A 16,376-nucleotide genomic window follows, 5' to 3' on the forward strand; every position below is an offset into this window, starting at 1 on the left:
AAAGAGAGATAGAGGCAGAGGCAGAGAAGAAAGAGAAAAGTGATGGAAACGCGCGCGCACGAGCACTCCGGCGCTTTTCGTTAATGACTTTGCTAAAAAAAGAGATAGAAGGAAACAACGCATCGTCGCGGGGAGAAAAAGGACGGAAGAAAGGAACAGAGGGAGGAAAAATGAAAAGGAAAAGCGTTCCTTCCTCGCACGACCACCTGCGGAGCTGGCACACACGTTCGCGGCGACACGTGTAGATATATAATACTATAAACTGCATCAGCACCGCAGCTGCAGTCGTACGCAATGCCGCGACACGGAGGCTGGAAAGAGAGATAACGTAAGGCGCGAGGGCGGAAAGTGAGCTTGCCGCCGGTGACTGACCGTATTACTGGAGAAGAACGTGCTCTCGCGTATACGCGCTCGCGGAGACAGAGAAAGACGAGTCGTTATTTCGGCGAGTGCGGCATTACGGGCGGACGCATTTTCACTTTGTCCTCGTTTGCTTTTGTTCCGTTACCTACGTGTATGATATACATATACGTCTCTCATTTGGCATATCTTGATGTAGTTAAGCATAATGAACGTCTGGCGCGCGCCTTTGAGAGAGTCGGTTCCCGTTCGTCCGTCTCGACTCTTGTGCGTCTATAATTTTTAGGGACGATAACCTCGACTGAAATACTCGTCTCTGTGATTTCGGTTCTGGAACGATTCAAACGTTCGTGAAAATTTAACATTAATGCATCGCACGAAAACACAATGGGCCTTTGCGTATTCTGTTGATGTCGACCAAGCTTAAATGTCGTGATTGCATAAAGAACGAATTATTTAAAATAAATCCGTGTAGCAGACAACTATCTTTTCCCGCAGCGCAGACCACCCGACTCATTTTCAACTTCGATCCTTTTTTTCCGGCACTTGGCTATGAGCGACGAGGCGCGCAGGCAATACATACAACGAGTCGGCGAGTCCGACTATATACTTGCATCGCCCGGAGTCCATCGCGCCTTGGGAAATTGAAATCGAGGATCGTTGCAAGTCTACGAACTACGGCTCTCGAACAAGGGTGTTCACACGGAACAAAGTGGGTGTGGGAGGCGGGGATGCATGACGGTCAGTTTATCGAGGAGAGGCGGCAATGGCGGTGTGCCTCGATTTCCCGTCGGAGCTACAAGCTCATCGCTCAGCCATAGATCTGCAGCTGCCCTGCGGTGCCATTCTTCATCGGCGCTTCCTTCGTCTTTCCTTCACTGGAAGACTCTCGATAACCGGGGCTTTGTTTTCGCGACGATTCTTTTAATTGGACACCCGAGATTGATATATTGCGCTGCTCTGCGCACACAGCGGCCGCTATTGTCTGCGGAATGATTCAGTGAGTCTATATCTCGTGGTAAAAGAAAAGGAAACGATGAGGGGCAGTGCTGGTATGCTTCTGCCGATATATACTGCTCGTTTTCGGGTTAATTAATATGCGTTTTCTTTTTGTCAGCTCTGCGCATCGTGAAATGCGAATCAATACAGCGGGGATTTTCGCCTGGGGATTAGTTGAGATAGAACTTTGTCGTCGTTAGACAGCCAATCAATTTTTAAGCATTGAGCGCATCGATATACGAATTAAATATACACGTATTTCCAAATGTATATATATGATTGCACGTAATAAGATAATAGTGATAAATATTACATACACTAAACTTAATTACATACACGCCTTACCAGAGCCACTTGTTCCTACTGTGCACTGAAAAAAAACACAGTCATTTCTGCCGTATAGTCCGGTAGTTTTAACCGTTCTGCCACCGTAACGACTGTTCAGTAAGAACAACGGTGTGCCACTGGTAGTTTTGGCGAGTCGCGACTTACGCGGGACACCAGCAAAAACGACCGAACTGTTTCTTTAAAACTACTGAACTCTACGGTAATTTTGGCGAGTCTTCGTACAATGACGGATTACTGGTGCGATTTCAGTTAAAATGGATGAGTTTTATTTTCAGTGTGGGTTAAGCTTATACTTTAAGGGCTATGTATAGTTAGTAAAGATCTTATAAGCAATTAGAAAGTTTTTGAATTTTGCTTAAATGTTACAATTCGCCAACAGCCATACTACGCTGTGAATGCACCGGTTCTCGTCCGATCACCGAAGTTAAGCAGCGTTAAGCGCGGTTAGTACTTGGATGGGTGACCGCTTGGGAACCCCGCGTGCCGTTGGTACCCCAATTTTTTGGCTTTTTTTTTCGATATTTTGAATGAATCCTTCTACGGATGACTAAAGCTTGTCTTTTAAGGACGGTATAGATTTTTTAAACATTTTACAAGCACTTGGAACATTTTCAAATTTGTTTAAATGTTGTATCCCGTCAACAGCCATACTACGCTGAATGCACCGGTTCTCGTCCGATCACCGAAGTTAAGCAGCGTTAGGCGCGGTTAGTACTTGGATGGGTGACCGCTTGGGAACCCCGCGTGCCGTTGGTACCCCAATTTTTTGATATTTTTTCGCTTTTTTGAAAGATATCAAATTATGCTATTGTTAATCCAACGAAGAGTATTTTGTCTTCTTTTATACAGTTGTACTCCAAATCTTTAATCTGTGCATAATGTCATTGAAAAAGATTATTATGCAGGTCTTATCATATCCGGATGTTTCTATTTCTATAATATTAAACTAAAGAAGTTAGTATTTTCCTTCTAATTTTATAATCAATATTTTATTGTTGTACTATCAGAAAACTGTTTTAAATTTAATAAAAATATTACAATCCAGAAATTCATCTCACTGAGTTTGCAACTTTCTTGCGTAGAAATCTTAAATAAAGAGTTCATTGAAGTACTAATTCATTCAGTGAGCATAGAATTTTTTTTAGGTAGCGTTCTTTAAAGTAAAGAAGTCTATTTATAATATAAAAATAGAAATAAACCCACTATATTTTAAATTCAACTCAAAACTTGAGTGCACGCAAACAAAACTTTCTTTGAATATTAATCTTAGAACGAGTGAAAGAACTCAGAGTGAGTTCCAACAAAAGGAAAGGGTTGAGTGAGTGAAGGGTTCTTTTTAATTAACACACACGATTTCGCGGTACACAAAAAGCACTTGCTTTGGCGTAAAAACCCTCACGGTTTAGAGGGAAAAGCCTCAGCAAGTGTAAGCTTTATTGAAAATAAGGAAAGGGAAACTATACAAATAAAAGAAAAAGAACAGTGACTCTAAAAGAGAAAAAACTCAAGTGAAAGAACGCACGCAAACGCAAAGACGCGAGGTACCTTTTCCGCACGCAGAGAGAGCTCTCTTACCGCAAAGACGAACGCAAAAACCGCCGCTTAAGAGGGCGTTGAGCAGGCCTCGTCGTAGTCCGCCGCTGCTTCCGTCCTGGTCCTGGAGGTCTGGAAGCCGGGCCTGGGGAGCGAAAGGATGGTCCGCAACCGTGCACCAAGCGCGCCCCGACGTCTCGGGGAGCCAGACGCTTGGCACGAGAGCAACAAGGGGTGTTGCCGCTGTTCGCTCGCCCCGAAGGAGTCACGTACAACACGTGGACACCTTCGCCAACAAATCTTAAGACTATCGCCTCGAAGCACACTCACACACTCGCACAAATACACACACGCGAACGACGCGATCGCGAATTTTCCGCTAAACACTACCAACACGGCGCAGAACGAGGTAAACAGTGATAGCTCTGAGAAGAACAAGTCACTGGCTCACCGTCAGAAGAAAAAAAAATCGAAAAGCGTAAGGAAGCCAAACGTGCGAAGCGCTAGGCAGTCCGAACAGGAATCCGCGCGCGCGGGCCCTTCGCGCGCTCGCAAGCGGGGCCGGCGGCGCGCAACTCGACGCATGCGCGCGCGCTCTCAACGTCGCAACGAAGAGCGAGCAGCGGCGCGAAATTCAAAAAGCCTAAATTTACACCTACACTACTTGAACGAATAAAACGAACTGAACATTCTTGTTGGGAAGAAGAAACTAAAAATCTGTTTTGTGATTCAATGGGACGGATTTTACATGGTCTTGATCGAATGTTCAATTTAAAAAAGGCATTGTATCTGTAATAGAAATTAAAGAAGAAAGACTGGGCTTGACTAAGAATAAGAGTTTGCCAGGAGGAGAAGGCGGGCTGAAGTGAGCCTCAAGATGCCCGGTAATAGGGTTGTGGAGAAAATTCGATTCAAAACTGGCAAGTAACTTAAGCGCTGGCGGTACAACGCTCACAAATTCAAGGCGTCCTACCTTCTTCGCTGTAGGGACGTCGCCATCGGGCCACAATACAGGTAGACTAAGCTGGTTTCAGTTTTCGCGAGAGTAAAGTGTCGAGACGGAATGCGCTCGATTTCCAAGTTGTCAGGTTTAGCATAACCAAAGCTTCCTTCTCTCTTACGTTCCTTGCATCCATTGGAGTAACTTTGGGCTTCACTCTGCGCAGCTAATTTAAATTTCGCCCAGCTTAATTTTCATATCATATTGTCAGGCAATCAAGTAATAATAGCTGCTTTAGGATGAATGCAATAAAAGTTTGTTATGCACATCTAGAGAGTTGCTGCATTCTAGGAATAAATTATTTAAACTATGGAGCGTGTAAATATGAACCCTTGGAAATTTAGAATGAACATTCATGTAATAAATATAAAATAACATGGTTGACTGAAAAGCCCATGATTATTATTTTTGAATGTAATTTTTAATGAATCCTTAGCATAAAATTACTGCCATAAATATCCTACTCGTGCGATGAATGTTCTTTTAATGTTATTAGCTTTCTAAACTTATATTACACGTCTCCGTAAGATAAACGGTTTTGAGTAAATGGCTCGTTCTTCATAAACCGTCATCGAGCACGAGAGATTTGTCTTCATTATCCAACCCCCGCGTGGATGCGAAAAGTGGAGTGCGTTTGACGTCAGCACGTAGAGGAAAAAACCGAGGCAGTTTTAAGAGTGTAACATTGAGAAGAACACAACTTAAAAATAGTAAACAAAAAAGAGATTACTTTTTTGTGCGTATTAATCTTATATTTTTATGAACAAAGAGAATATAACCGTGCGTGAATTATTTCCTAAACTGGTATTTTTCCTTACTTTATATGTATACTTTAGTTAGCTACCATCATACCAGTAGATGTGTTCGTGTATAGTCAGACGCGACTTTATAAAAACTAATATGATTATACAATTTATTAGTAAATTACAAACCACGTTACATACTTTTAAAATAAACTAAATGTATTAATCAAAATACAGTACTACAGAAAAAATCTCACACGATTGGCATTACGTATCTAATATACTTGTAACAATCGTTCTACAAATCACTGAATATTCGCAATCCTCTTGTCCCAGCTTCACGTCTGCCAATGGTCACGATCGACATTAAGCTCATTAAGCTCGATATTGCTCGCCGGCAGTGTAAACGGCTTTCTAAAATATATATTTTCATCGCTAAACGTATATAATCGCCTCGTTAGAGGCTAATGGCGCCGCTCAAAATCGCCGCGTTACTTGTAATTTTGCGTTAATAACATCGCATTATTCCCCATGCTCCCCTCGTATAATCCGTCGAGCGCGCGTATACGGCAAAACGAAAAAAGCTACGGCACGTTAAATAAATCGTTGCCCATCGCTTTGAAAAATCGCCAGAGACGGAGTGGAGAGTATGCTTGGCAATAACCGGATTCCGTTCTGACGTAAATTCGCGGGGAAAATTGAAGCGATCGCGTTCGCGCATATGAATGAGTATAGAAACTACGGAAGAATAAATGGAGCTGGTCCTTACTGGGTGAATACGAGTGAGCACATTCGTGGCGAGCGTTTAACGAGTCGTGGAACAATCGGTAATTGCTGGTGCGCGAATATTTGCTCTTATACATAATTGACCGGCTGCTCGATACCAACGCCTATGGCGTATATGTGTCACTAGGACGAGAGAAGGGGAGCGAACGATTTGCACACCGTCGGCGCAATATAATGCGAAAAACAATAACCGCTCGATCATATCGCACAGCCAGCACGCGTGTTATGTATACTTCTGTGATATGGCCCTACACGGGCTTAATGATTTATCATCTTGCACAAAATTTCGCTCGCTACAACCGAAATCTTGTTTGGAAATGCGGGCGCGGATTTATAAGTATAGAAACGAATGTGTATAAATGGAAAAAAATGAAAACTAATACATAATAAAGAAGGTCGAACATCATCGTAAATATAAAATCAACGACTTTGTATCATCCCTCGGCACAAAACGATTTATCAGCGAGAAGCTGTTTCCCCAAAAAGTCAAAGCCACCCACTCACGTTCCCAAATTCTCTCGAACCATCGCAGCCTTCATCTGCTCATATCCGTCGAGGCCCCAAGAGCTCGCTAAACAGCAGCAATAATTCTTGCTGATTCACCGGCAGTGATATACTGTCACGCGTATAGTACCCAGTCAACGTAGCGTCGTCGACGCTCTCGATTCGCGCGTCGCGTCAAGTTCCTCGTCGCGCCTCGAATGTCGACTTTCCCGTGTAGCAGCAGCAGTAGCCTTCGCTACACAGGATTTCGCGGAGTGCTCGGCAGGTCACGCTGTCGGAGTGAGAGAAGGAGAGCAGACGGTGGCAAGTGGCCGTAGGAGGCGTGCAGCACGTGGATAATAGAGCTCGGGGTGGTAAGGGCGCGCTCCATGAGAGCCCCGTCGCTTCCTACTCGGGCTCCTCGAGGGACGGCCCAGCAGATAGATCAAGGCGGCTATCAGATAATTAAATCCCGGGCTCTCTGGGCTCAAACGTTCTCTCGCTCGCTCCCACCTATATACATGTCCTCTCCAGCAGCCCGCACCCCTTGCATACGTGTGTATGTGCGCGCACGCGTGTTTTCGCGACTCCGGCTGTGTAGGTACCAGGCTGAATATTTAAGGCTGGCACCTTCACTCGGGTAAACGGGCTTCGCGCCAAATTACAGGTAATTAGTAAGCTCGCGAAGGACAGGGAAAGAGAGGGAGTGAGAGGGAGGGTGAGGGGGAGAAGGGATTGGAGCTGGAGCAGCAGCCGGAGGCGGACTTAATACTTCGTCATGCGGGGCGCGGGTGGTGTGTGGCTCGGCGCGTTTCTCTCTTGCGCGCGACGACCATCGTGCGAATAGAGCCACCTGTACGTGTATATGTATACACATAAGTTGTGTGCACTCTTGTGCATAGCAGGTGATGTCAAGAGAGAGAAGCCGTCGAGTCGAGGCGGTGAGTCGCATACAGCTGGCTGAGAGCTGTTACGGTGGAAGCAATTGGGGTAAACAGTGATTTACTGATTAGAGTACCAACTCTGCAGCGGTCGTTACTTATCTTCGAGTCGGCGCTAATTAATCGCTTTGATGTGCCATTAATAACGAGCTTCCTTACTCGCTCTTAGCGTATGTTGCATGTGGTGAAGAATTCGCTTTTCTGTGGGCCAGTGGGATTAAGTAGCGCGATACTGTATCACGCAAACATGAACTGATGAGAGCGATAAAGTATATATACGTTGATGCTTGAGCTGCAAAGTGGTAGAGAGCTTAACATTATACTGATTCGTTAAACTTTTTCCTTGCGTTCTTCAACACCGAGTAAATACACACTGTGGCATAACATGTCTCGTCGGAATCTTCATCGTAATAAATCTTCCACATATTTTCGTTCCACAACAGCCAGCTCCGCTCACGTACACATAGAAACGGAGAGAGACACTCTTTTATCTGAAATTGGGACTTTCGATACTTCCGTGGCAGGAAAATTTATCGCAATACCCTCACACTAACTCGCTTTCCATTTCCTGATGCGGCTTGCTGCGCTGACTATAGAATTCAAAGTTACGTGCGATGCGGGCGAATTTTTCGCGATGGTTCTTATTTAACTCTTAGTGAGATAGAATGCAGCATTGCTTTGCTTTGTGGGTGATATTTTTTGAAATATAATGTAATGTGTATGGGTATGAATGTAATCTTTTCTATCTCAGGTCTTTTTTCTCGTATATAACTTTCCAAAGTTTATCAGGAATAAAAGACTTTATAATTGAGCCACTCGTGTAAATCTGTGACCCGCATTCCCAGCTGTATGCACTTTTTTCGCGGCGTATGCGTATCGCTGCACAGGCGTTAACCGTGACTAATCGTAATCAGTAAATTAAAAACTTCTCTCTGGCACGTGCGCCTTCTCGCCGTCAGCTGGGAATCTCAGCCCCGGGAATTCAGTAGTAAGCCACATGGGACTACGTGTTTACTCGATTTCTCGAGGAGACAGAGGATGAAAGCTACACGAGCTTGACTAAAATTAAATGAAAATCCATTTTTCCATGCGGCGCAAGCCTCCTCCTGAATAATTGCCGCATGTAGCGCAGTTGCTGCCCGTCGAGGCTGCTGTATGGGTAATTATCTTCCGGAATGATAGTCGTACGCGCGCAGAAGGCCGTTGCGTATGTATTTTTGCTGGTTGGCTTTGCGCGGCAGGAGTTGCTAGAATTTTGAAAGTTTAATTTAGCCTCGTGAAATATGTTTTCCCGAGAAGATGAAAATGCGAAAGCATATCATTCATTCAACGCTTTCGCGAATCATATTTACCTCTCTATACTGCGATACAGAGAAATTTAAATATTGACGAATAATGAAATTCGCTCAGCTGTATTCATTATTAATATGCTGTATTAGCAGCTCAGTTTCAGCGTGAAATTCCTCCAATCGTTTATTAAAATATTCTGACCGGCTTTCATCCGCAATTTAGCGACAAACTCGGTGAAAAGCACTATAGCCAGCGGGATCCAGAAACTTCAGAGTGTACAGAGTCGGGAATCGCGTCTCGAAAGCGCGAAATTTAAATCATCCCTAAATTGGAATACGAGCACCCCGTGTTACGTTGCGCATTAACATGAACTTCAGGCAGCTGTCCATCGTAGCTACTCCCGTATCTACTTCCTCTTGGCCTCAGCCTGCAATATATATGTAGCTCGTCGTAGATACAGAGCACGCAGGCTATACCACCAGTCTGCTTAATCTACCGAGTTAGCGACCGCGGGCTGTTATATTCAGCAGTAGGTATAGTCGCGACGGCAGTGTGGAAACGCAACTGTTAGAAACGGATCTGACCTTTGTCCCTTTGCAGTATATGATCGGTGATGACTCGATTGTTTTGCGTGGATATATAAGGCGTAGACAAGGATCATTTTATCTGAATCAGTTATAGTAATATCAATCACAAGTAGCCATGTAACAAAAGCTCTTTGGACTGGACTCTTCCCCACCACTTCAACTTCCCAGCCTCCAGCTAACGACGATAGGTGGCGCATGAACACCTTGTTGGACCTGCTTGAGCCATTCATGTAATAACTGCCTGAGTTTCAGGAAAATTTATAGAACACCTGTATGTAAAAGAAGTTGAAAACTTAATTAAAAATATAAGCGTAACACGATCTTTTATTCTATTATTCCCTCCAGCAAACGATTCAATATTCCACTCGCCTAAAAATCAAAGCAAGACGAAAAGCGGAGGCAAGCCGTGCTCGTTAGAACGACTAATCACAGCGAATCAATATATGCGCTAAATATGCTAAACGTACCGCGAATAATTAGGATGCTGGCAAAGAGCCGAGCCGAGGGGCAGAGAGATACGCGTTCTCACAGTGTATGCTCGGATTCGGCCAGAACACTGCAGCTAGAGCGGATATATGTGCCGCCGGTATACTCTCCTACGTACACGAGGCAGTAACAAGCGGCGCACTCGCTCGGCGAACACGTGGAACGCAAGCTTGATAATGCTACGTGACGGACAATAAATACTAAATAAACGCATTCGAATACTGCGTATACCCTGCCGCGTTGAGATGGGCATCCGTGAAAACGTTTTGAAGAACGTACGTTGTATAATATGAGCGAGTAGAACATGGGATTGTACGCGCGCGAATATGGAGCTCTCTCTCTCTCTCTCTCTCTCTCTCTCTCTCTCTCTTTCACACACACTGCAGTCGAGTCATTTCACTGGGCAAATCGATTATCGGCCGGAAAAAGCCGGCAGTATCGAATGACTGACCGTTTTGAAATTCTGTGTGCGCCGATTCCCCGATGATTGTGCGGATGCGGCGAGCGTGAAAAATAATTGAAACAGCGCGTACGCCAGCCCGGTGTCGATGTTGATTGGTGAATTATTGTTTTTGGCGGATGGGACAAATGTTGCGTGTACAGAAAAGGGTTATTGCGATCGTCGGATTACCTATCGGAGAAAAATGTAATATAGGAGGGAGAATATTGCTTCTCCTGTAGTGAAAACGCTCAGTTACTCATATAAGTGCAGCGCAGGAACACGCTTTTTTCGTAATTCGAATTATTGAATTACGAACATTTTCTCTTCTCGTCGCTATCCATAACTGCAGCGATTCGACGAACGTAAAAAACGGCGAAACAAAAATATAACGATATAACTTTCGAGTGAACACCGCATCCGAACGATTCGTTCGAGTGCGACCACCTCTCCATTAAAAAAAAAGCGTCACGTCCATTCTTTTGTTTTATCAAACTTCATTTTTATCCCAGCTATTAACCAAAAGCAGCGAAATTGTCGCAGCGATCGTTTCTCTTCGAGCCGTCGCGTCGCTCGTATACGTATAACACGCCGCTCGCGAGCCCGCCACTGATAAATACACAATTTATCCCTGCGTTTTATTATTTAGCGCCGATTTTCCTCAAAGTGATGGCGATCGGTCGATACGATACCCCCAAGCGCACACATGCACGCTGTGCGAACCTGAGCCCACGCTGGCACGCATGCACATGCATATTGGTATACGTACACAGAGAGCTGCAGTATCAAACATTAGGACTGCGCGCGGCCGACTGCCACCTGCAGTTTGATCGATCGGCCTCCGCGTTCGGGGAGTTTGTATATTCGCGGACGAGGACACCCCCGGGACACAGTCAGTTCCAATAGGCCGCCGCGGCAGAACCGGGAAAAAATAGTCGAATATCGACAGTTATATGGACTTGCGGGAAACACATTTTATAGACAGTGTGTCGCCAAGTATGGACTAAGGGAGGGGCATGTGCTGAAAAGATAGGCATAGAGATGCGGAGGAGAAGAAATAATACGCGCGATTTAGCGTTTCGGTGGCCGAGACAAGTTTGCGGTGCTTTATACTGAACTTGGAGAGCATTATTCTTTGCTCGATGCTGTTCGAAATGTCTGATTTACACAGCGTTGAGAAATCGAGCGTGCTATGGTATACTGAGATTCCTTGTAATTTTAGATGGTATGTGTTGATATACTTCAATTCGAATGTTCGATATTTAATTTATAAACGCACGGATAGAAGAATATTTTATGCACATTTCGTCGGTAAGTGCAAATTCAATGCATGATGAAAAATACGCTTTTAATGTGTATCATATTTCACCTGGATCAATTAATTCACGAAATATGTCAGAGATAACTAGATAGCGGATTTGGCCGAACTACAGGCCAATCATAGCCTTGATGTGGCTTTTCGATTTCGGTCCGCCCGGCGGGCGCTAAGAGCATTTGACAAGAGCTGAGCCGACTCGAAGCTCCGAATAACATAGCTGCAAATAAACGCATCGTATTTAATCAGCCGTCAAAGCTTTGGATAACGTGTCAAATCAAACCACCGTCAAATGGTTACACGCGCGTACAAACTAGACGAAAATTTGAACAGTATCGGCAGCTCTCATGTTTAAAGCGCGTTAAATATCGATTACATAGGAAGAATGCGATTTCCGAAAGTTACTCGAGCCTTTCGCATTTGAAAAATCTAGAAATTCGCATGCAAAAAGAAAGCGTTGAGTTGGGAAAATCCAAGTGGAAAACCGTGCTGAAACTTCGCCTGTAATTCATAACGCGAAGGCGACTTCTCATGGAAACTTGGAAAGGTGTTAGCTGGTGAATGAACGTTCGTGATGACGTGAGGGATGAAAGGTGTAGCAGGCAAAGACGCTGAATACGGAAGTCTCTGCTACAGCAGTAATTAAACCTCTTGTCTCCTTCCAGAGTCTAACGGTTTGAAGTAAAAGTGACAAGAAAGCTAAAGATTGAAATTTTATAAAAATTTTGAGGCACCGATATGCTACGGCGTTGTACGGAGAACTCGAGAAAATTAAATTTTAAACTCATGGTTTTCATACCGAGAAACGTCAATAAAGGTTTTGTACTTTCTGCCATTTCTAAACTTGAAACTTTGTTATTGTATAAAATATTCACTTTCTGCATAGCACACGTGAATGAACAAATTAATTAAATCCATGTATCGAACTTTGTAGTACTCTTTGAAAGAATAAATCTTGGTTAGTATGCGTGATACATGGAAGATAAAAACGGGGAAATTGGCGGTTTCTTCGATTTTTTCGTTCTTCGTTTTAAATTACTTCACGTCGTTGAAACGAACGCAATATTTTATCTGTACCGTGCCATGACACTTACATATTTTATGGTAACTCCGTAATTCAAGCTAATAAAAAGAACTCGACAGCTACATAAATATTTTTTTCCAGTTAGCGCCGACAGTAATACTTTCATCGTAATATCGATGAGATATAAATTCTAATCCAAAGCAATTTAGACTTTGATTCACACGAACATTTTCATAAAAGAACAGAATGATGCCGATATTCCAAGTAAAAGTGCGATGTCTATATTTACAGGTTGCGTGGCTGCGTGTAAATACACAGACGATCCTGACGATAGCAACACATGTGATCACAAAAAATCACAGGATTGGCGTCACGCACAGCGACCACCGCACATGGTATCTTCATATACGAGACGTCCGTGAGTCCGATGCAGGCGATTACATGTGCCAAATCAATACAGATCCCATGAAGAGTCAGATTGGCTACTTGGAAGTTGTTGGTAAGTAGATCGAATTCTTTACTTCACGAAAACATTATCAATTCGTATTCATAAAAAAAAAATTGATGATTTCAGTACCACCTGATATCCTGGATTATCCGACCAGCACAGACATGGTAGTACGGGAAGGTAGCAACGTGACGTTAAAATGTGCGGCGACGGGGACGCCGAAACCTAACATCACATGGCGTCGCGAAGGCAGCGAGCTGATAGCCCTGGGCAACGGTCAAGAAGGTAAGCCCGTCTCACCCTCTCCTTATACATGGCGTGTGCGCTCTCTTGAATATCGTATCAGTTTGCATTTCTATCGCCTGAGTATACAATTCCTAGCGCGAAGATTGTATTGCGTCTTTTCCTAAGTGGGTTTTCTTCCGGTAGGCGCTGTTCAATACTTGCGAGTGGATAACCTTTTAGTTTGCAATATTAACATAATGCTTTTGAACTTTATGCACAAATCGAATTTCTGCAATGATGTTAATAGAATTCGAAATAATTTGAAACTCGATATATAGTTGAAATTTAGAGTACAGCTATAATTCAAGTCAGGTGAGTTGTGCACGCTGACTCTGGAGCAAAAAGTCTAATATTGACCAACACTTGGTACAATCTATAAAAGCAGTATAATCTGTGGCCCGGTCGTTAATAACACTTCTCGTGGCGGCAAGATACAAGGTAGCAAGAAAAGCCGTCGAGAACTGCTATAGCCGATGAATAACGGGCCAACGAGATTTCGGCTCTCGGTATATGCTCGTTTTCGCCGTCGCCACTACAACACCTCGTTCCATGTATCGACTCTATTTACACACGCTCTGAACTTAAAATGTAAAAACTTTAAATTGCTTACACTTAGCCAAGTTAAATGTCTAGTAATTATTTATAACAATGCCTGCGTATAAATAAATCTGCATAAATATCACATGAGTAAAAGGCTCTTAAATTCATTACTATTATTTAGTATAGATGCAAAGTCATTTCGTATTTTCACATAAACATTTATTATAGTTACGAGCGTGGAAGGACCATTGTTAAATATAACGAGAGTGAACCGACTTCATATGGGTGCATATCTGTGCATAGCATCCAACGGAGTACCTCCAACAGTCAGCAAACGGATCATGTTAATAGTTCATTGTAAGTTCGTTTCTAAGGAATACATTTTTATTTGACATTTAGTTTATAAAAGCAACACAAGGAATAACAAATGATAATCGTTTATTTCCAAAAGTTCCACCGATGATATGGATACAAAACCAATTAGTCGGTGCCCAAGAGGGACAAGAGATGACACTGGAGTGCCTCTCGGAAGCTTTTCCTAAATCGATCACCTACTGGACTCGGGACAACGATGAAACTATAGCAGAAGGTGAGCTAAATAAAACAAAGCGGGAGTATTGTTAGAGAAAGCTTTTCTCGAACACGCCGATACATAGCCCCCATCAGGTAGCACCAAGTTTTAGAGTTGTTTTTCCTCACGCATACTCTGAAAAGTTTCACCAGTCTTTGTTCGAAATCAAGTCTGTTTTCCTCGGCACACTTGCAACTTGCGGATATAAAAATCGTTTCGATTCGCGCCACGTTTTTCCAAGTGTACTTCAGAAGAAACATCTTTATCACAATAACCCTAATGGAATCCCAATACTTGGGCCGCAACCGCGGAATAATGTCTCGGATCCGCTTGTGGCCGCGCGGTGAGCTCCCCAATCCCATTATTTCAACTCTCCGACTACGGCATATAGGTAGCTCGAACTTCCTCCTACTAGCAACATGCAGTCGAAGAAGTAGCTCTCGCGCGGCCGCCAAAGGGATGCAAGTAATATACGCAACGGTGTAGGGGGGGGGGGGGGATCTAGCACACGACTGCAGCTTCCCTCGCACGAAGATATCAGAGCTTAGCTGGATAATGATCCGTAAACGCGAATGGTTTTCTCGCTGTGCAAACATCGCAGTGGTGTAGTAGTAGTAGCACATAGTATACCGGCTAGACGCAGATGCAGCGCGGTAAGAAGGCACCGACTCGCTAATCGCTCGGTTAATTAGGTTAATGTCTTAGTGGCAGCAGTGATGCCGGCTCTAACCCCCTGTGAAAGGGGAGGAAGCGAGCATAGAGTTACGGAAGAGAGAGAGAGAGAGAGAGAGAGTCGCTGGGGAATCTTTCGGGTGTATTGATGGAGCGTTACTGCCGAATAAATCGTGGGCTAATTGCCAATTAAGAAATCAACCGCTCGACTGAGCTCTCTGTCTTGCTCTTGGTGTGGGCGGAATGCCGGCGGACAATCACGCAAGAGAACAATCATTGCGAGTTGACTGGCGCGCGAATAGAAATCATAGGTTTTAATGCCGCTCGTTCATTCAATATTCGCCTCTTTTTTATTTTCCATACAGCTGCAATTTATTATTATGCCTTCGAGCTTAAATCTTAAATAAGAAAATATCTCGTCGGTGCCATTAAAACGTCAATTTAAATATACGGCCCATAAAATTCAGTTATAAAGTTTTCGGTGCTTAACTTACATCATACACGGGGATAGACACTTAACTTCAAAAGCGCATTACACTCGGGGGCACATCGATACGGGCACTCTGAAACTCTTCACGCGCTGCTCTCGCTGCTGCTGCTGCTGCTGCAGTACAAAGCCGAAACTCTTCTTTTCCTGGTTTAACGTTTGTGTGTGCGCGCGCGCGTCGATCGATTAAAAAATAAAATTGCCCCCCCCCCCCCCAGGAGATTGCGCTCATCGCTAAAATACAAATTCTGGCCGTTATTGCACAATTCATAAACGTCAATCCATCTTACACACACTCGGCGCTGGGAATATAGCTCCGGTATAGCGTTGCGTATTCAATGCTCGGGGCTGTCATAACTACTTGACGTAATTTTGACGATCGTTCGCGCACGTCGTGCAGGACAACGAGTATTGCGGGCGAAACCATAGCAGTGTAGCTTTGATGCGCCGGGGTTACCTTTCGAGGCCAAGCAACGCGTACTAATCCCCTGGTGAAGAGCCAGTGTACGGCATAATTAGCCAAACGAACTCGCTGTCAATTATACGTGCATGGATCCGGGCTAGGATGATACAGAACCACTCTGTCTCTCGCTTTCTGCGTACATCTCGCATGATTTCACTATCATTCGCAAAGTGGCCCCCAAGCGAGCGATCTGGCCAACGAGCGATAGTGCCATAATTTCACGTGCAGTAGTAGCCTACAGTTTCACTCAGACGAATTATTATTATTGCGTCACATAAAGCGCCTACAGCTGATTCGGGCTGCCATGCGGACTCAATGCCTGTTTTATCTCTAGAAATTCTATAATCTACTGGAGATTTCTAAGTATAAAAGCTCTTTATATGGATTTTTAAAATACTCCTCTCAGGTAAGCTTTGTACCTCAAAGACTCAAGTTAATCTTTAGTCTTATCCTTCTTTGTCTCTTATATCAAGCTAGGAGTTAAGAAGAAAATGGTTGATAATAAGAAAGCGATAATTCTATAGAGATTTCCTTTCAAAATGCAAATCCTCAGTTATACGTCATATAGTAAATTAT

At 43.9% G+C, this 16,376-nt stretch overlaps 1 protein-coding gene, 1 non-coding gene and 1 pseudogene across 5 annotated transcripts in view; all 3 read left to right on the top strand.

Annotated features, from left to right (window-relative positions):
• The window catches only part of LOC100123057 (neurotrimin), a 135,602-nt gene that overhangs the window by 114,714 nt on the left and 4,512 nt on the right, over positions 1-16,376 (top strand). For all 4 annotated transcript variants that reach the window (XM_001606613.5, XM_008218450.4, XM_031927287.2 and 1 more), the window contains exons 3-6: positions 12,626-12,833; positions 12,909-13,067; positions 13,836-13,964; positions 14,059-14,196. In XM_001606613.5, the coding sequence (XP_001606663.2) occupies positions 12,626-12,833; positions 12,909-13,067; positions 13,836-13,964; positions 14,059-14,196 (634 nt within the window). The remainder of the gene's footprint in view (positions 1-12,625; positions 12,834-12,908; positions 13,068-13,835; positions 13,965-14,058; positions 14,197-16,376) is intronic.
• On the top strand, positions 2,079-2,199 carry LOC116416988 (annotated as a pseudogene).
• LOC116416995 lies at positions 2,345-2,463 on the top strand. Its single transcript, XR_004227308.1, has one exon. It is a non-coding gene; the product is annotated as a 5S ribosomal RNA (ribosomal RNA).

The sequence above is a fragment of the Nasonia vitripennis genome, chromosome 3 (genome assembly GCF_009193385.2).
Source record: "Nasonia vitripennis strain AsymCx chromosome 3, Nvit_psr_1.1, whole genome shotgun sequence".
Classification (NCBI taxonomy): domain Eukaryota; kingdom Metazoa; phylum Arthropoda; class Insecta; order Hymenoptera; family Pteromalidae; genus Nasonia; species Nasonia vitripennis.